The sequence below is a fragment of the Charadrius vociferus genome, unplaced genomic scaffold (genome assembly GCF_000708025.1).
Source record: "Charadrius vociferus isolate BGI_N301 unplaced genomic scaffold, ASM70802v2 scaffold472, whole genome shotgun sequence".
Lineage (NCBI taxonomy): Eukaryota > Metazoa > Chordata > Aves > Charadriiformes > Charadriidae > Charadrius > Charadrius vociferus.
Window position 1 is genome coordinate 7411306 of NW_009647735.1, and position 2383 is coordinate 7413688.

General features: G+C 56.6%; 1 protein-coding gene across 1 annotated transcript in view; it reads right to left on the reverse strand.

The window, feature by feature from the left end:
• HPRT1 (hypoxanthine phosphoribosyltransferase 1) overlaps positions 1-926 on the reverse strand; it is a 24366-nt gene extending 23440 nt beyond the window's left edge. Inside the window, exons 1-2 of the mRNA XM_009881794.1 lie at positions 906-926; positions 3-129 (exon numbers count right to left, since the gene is read on the reverse strand). Of these exons, the coding sequence (XP_009880096.1) occupies positions 3-129; positions 906-926 (148 nt within the window). The remainder of the gene's footprint in view (positions 1-2; positions 130-905) is intronic.
• Positions 927-2383: the final 1457 nt, after the last annotated feature.

The following is a 2383-nucleotide window of genomic DNA, read 5'->3' on the forward strand; positions in this document are numbered from 1 at the left end:
ACAGGCGACGGCGTCTGTCACAACACAGCGGAGAGGCTGGCGCTTGGCACTACGCGTCCCGAAAGGCACACCGAAGCCCTGCCCGATGGGATTTACCGAGCGCCAGCGTGCCGCCAAGGTCCGGCTAGCCTAAGGGCCCGCAGAAATTCAAAGAAGGATTATCCTAAAATGGCAGAAAACAAGCAAAGGCAGATCCCGTCGCCGAAGCAGAGCAGCTGGCGTGGGCTCAGTGCTGCCAGACCTGAAGCACTGTGTCTGTGCTTCATCATCGTGCCGTGGGGCTCAATGCCCTTGGCTTTAGGTAGCCCAAGCCCCGCTGCCGTGACCCGGCACGTGGAGTGCCCACCTTGCCCCCAGCCCCAGCTCGGAGCTCTGGGCTGCCTCTTCTTCCCGCTCTGAGGACACAAGAGAGCCGTGAGAAGCGGTGTGGATGGGGAGGAAGGCACACCTGAAACCCAGAGACCCGCCCAAAGGAGATCATTTTGGTTTGAACCTGTCCTGACACAAAGGATGAAGCCTGAGCAATGTCAGCAATGTAACTATCAAGAAGGAAGTTTTCTTTTTTTTTTCTTTTTTTTTTTTTTTTTCTGGTTTGAAACAGCTCTTTTTCAAGCTCAACTTGAACAAGGCGGCCTGACGGAGTTGCTGACTTTTCCCGCGGCGAACGGTAAAAGCCCAGGAGTTTTGTTTTACCACGACGACAGCTCTGTGCTTGCTGCAGCGCCGCCGTGAGAGCCGCTAGCCCAACCATCCCTGCCGCCGCGCCAGGGGGACCGCCAGCCTTTATCAGAGACGTCGTCACCTGGCACCGAAAACCCTGTGCTCGAGGACAGGGGAAAGCCCAGGCTGACCTCCTTTTACTCCTCCCACCCATCTCCTTTGGCCGCACGCGGTGCTCTTCTCACCCCGGAGCAGTCACCCGCCATCCCGAAGCAGAATGAAGAGCGGGGCCAAGGCCAGGTATGGAAATCAGATCCCTTCACTCTGCAGCCAGCACCAGCGAGAGGCACGTTTTCTCCATGGCCGAAAAAAACTCTTGCAGCACTTGCATCAACGAGAGACCTGGGCAACCCAGAAGCTTCTGGGTGACACATTTCGGCGCAAACCCCACCAAAATTAACGTGACTGGTGGCAGCCACCTTCCTCTGCTGGCTTACTGGAAATTAAATGCTCTCTGGGAGCACAGGAGCGGACAGATGTCCACGTTGTGCAGCAAACTCCTACAGCTACATGGGTGTAAAAGGACCTCTGGGAGATGGGCTGTGCACGGGAAGTGCTCTCGAGCAGCTTATTTTACGTATTTTAATAAATTTCATATTTTAGTTATTTTAATAAGCCAAGCAGCTTGTTTTAGGCAACAACGTAGTTAACACAGCCTCTGTTTATTTCAGGCAATGTTTAGATGAAAGCACGCTAGCAAGAAACCACGGGAACCCTGCGGCCGGGCTTCAGCCCAGGACATCTGTGCTGGAGGCTCGTTCGTAGCATACTTTTGACTGCAGTCTGAGGGAGGGCTGGATGACTCCAAATGCAGGCAGGAGGTCTTTCCACCAGGAAATCATAGAATCATGGAATGGTTTGGGTTGGAAGGCACCTTGAAGACCATCTCATCCCACCCCCCTGCCCTGGGCAGGGCCACCTCCCCCCAGCCCAGGTTGCTCCAAGCCCCGTCCAACCTGGCCTTGAACACCTCCAGGGATGGGGCAGCCACAGCTTCTCGGGGCAACCTGCCCCAGGGGATCACCGCCCGCACAGCAAAGAATTTCTTCCTAATGTCTAATCGGAGTTTCCCCTCTTTCAGTGTAAAACCATTCCCCCTCGTCCCACGGCTCCCCTCCCTGATCCAGAGTCCCTCCCCAGCTCTCCTGGAGCCCCTTTAGGCACTGGAAGGGGCTCTGAGGTCTCCCCTTTTTCGCCTTCTCTTCTCCAGGCTGACCCCCCCCAACTCTCCCAGCCTGTCCTCCCAGCAGAGGGGCTCCAGCCCTCCCAGCATCTCCAGGGCCTCCTCTGGCCCCGCTCCAACAGCTCCATGTCCTTCTTATATTGGGGGCTCCACAGCTGGACGCAGTATTCCAGGTGGGGTCTCACCAGCGCAGAGCAGAGGGGCAGAATCCCCCCCCTTGCCCTCTGGCCAAGTTTCTTTTGATGCAGCCCGGGATACAGTTGGCCTTCTGGGCTGCGAGTGCACATTGCCGGCTCATGTTGAGCTTCTCAACATGAGAAGGGGAGGGGGAGGGAGGGAGGGATGGGGGGTTTCCCCCCCTTGCTTGGTTGCTTTGTGAGGAATGAAGAGGTTCATCTGCTTCCAGCAGGCACCTGAGCACAGGACCTGTCCGCAAACCCCAGGAAACGTTCCTCACAAGCTGTAGACGACCAGCTGTGT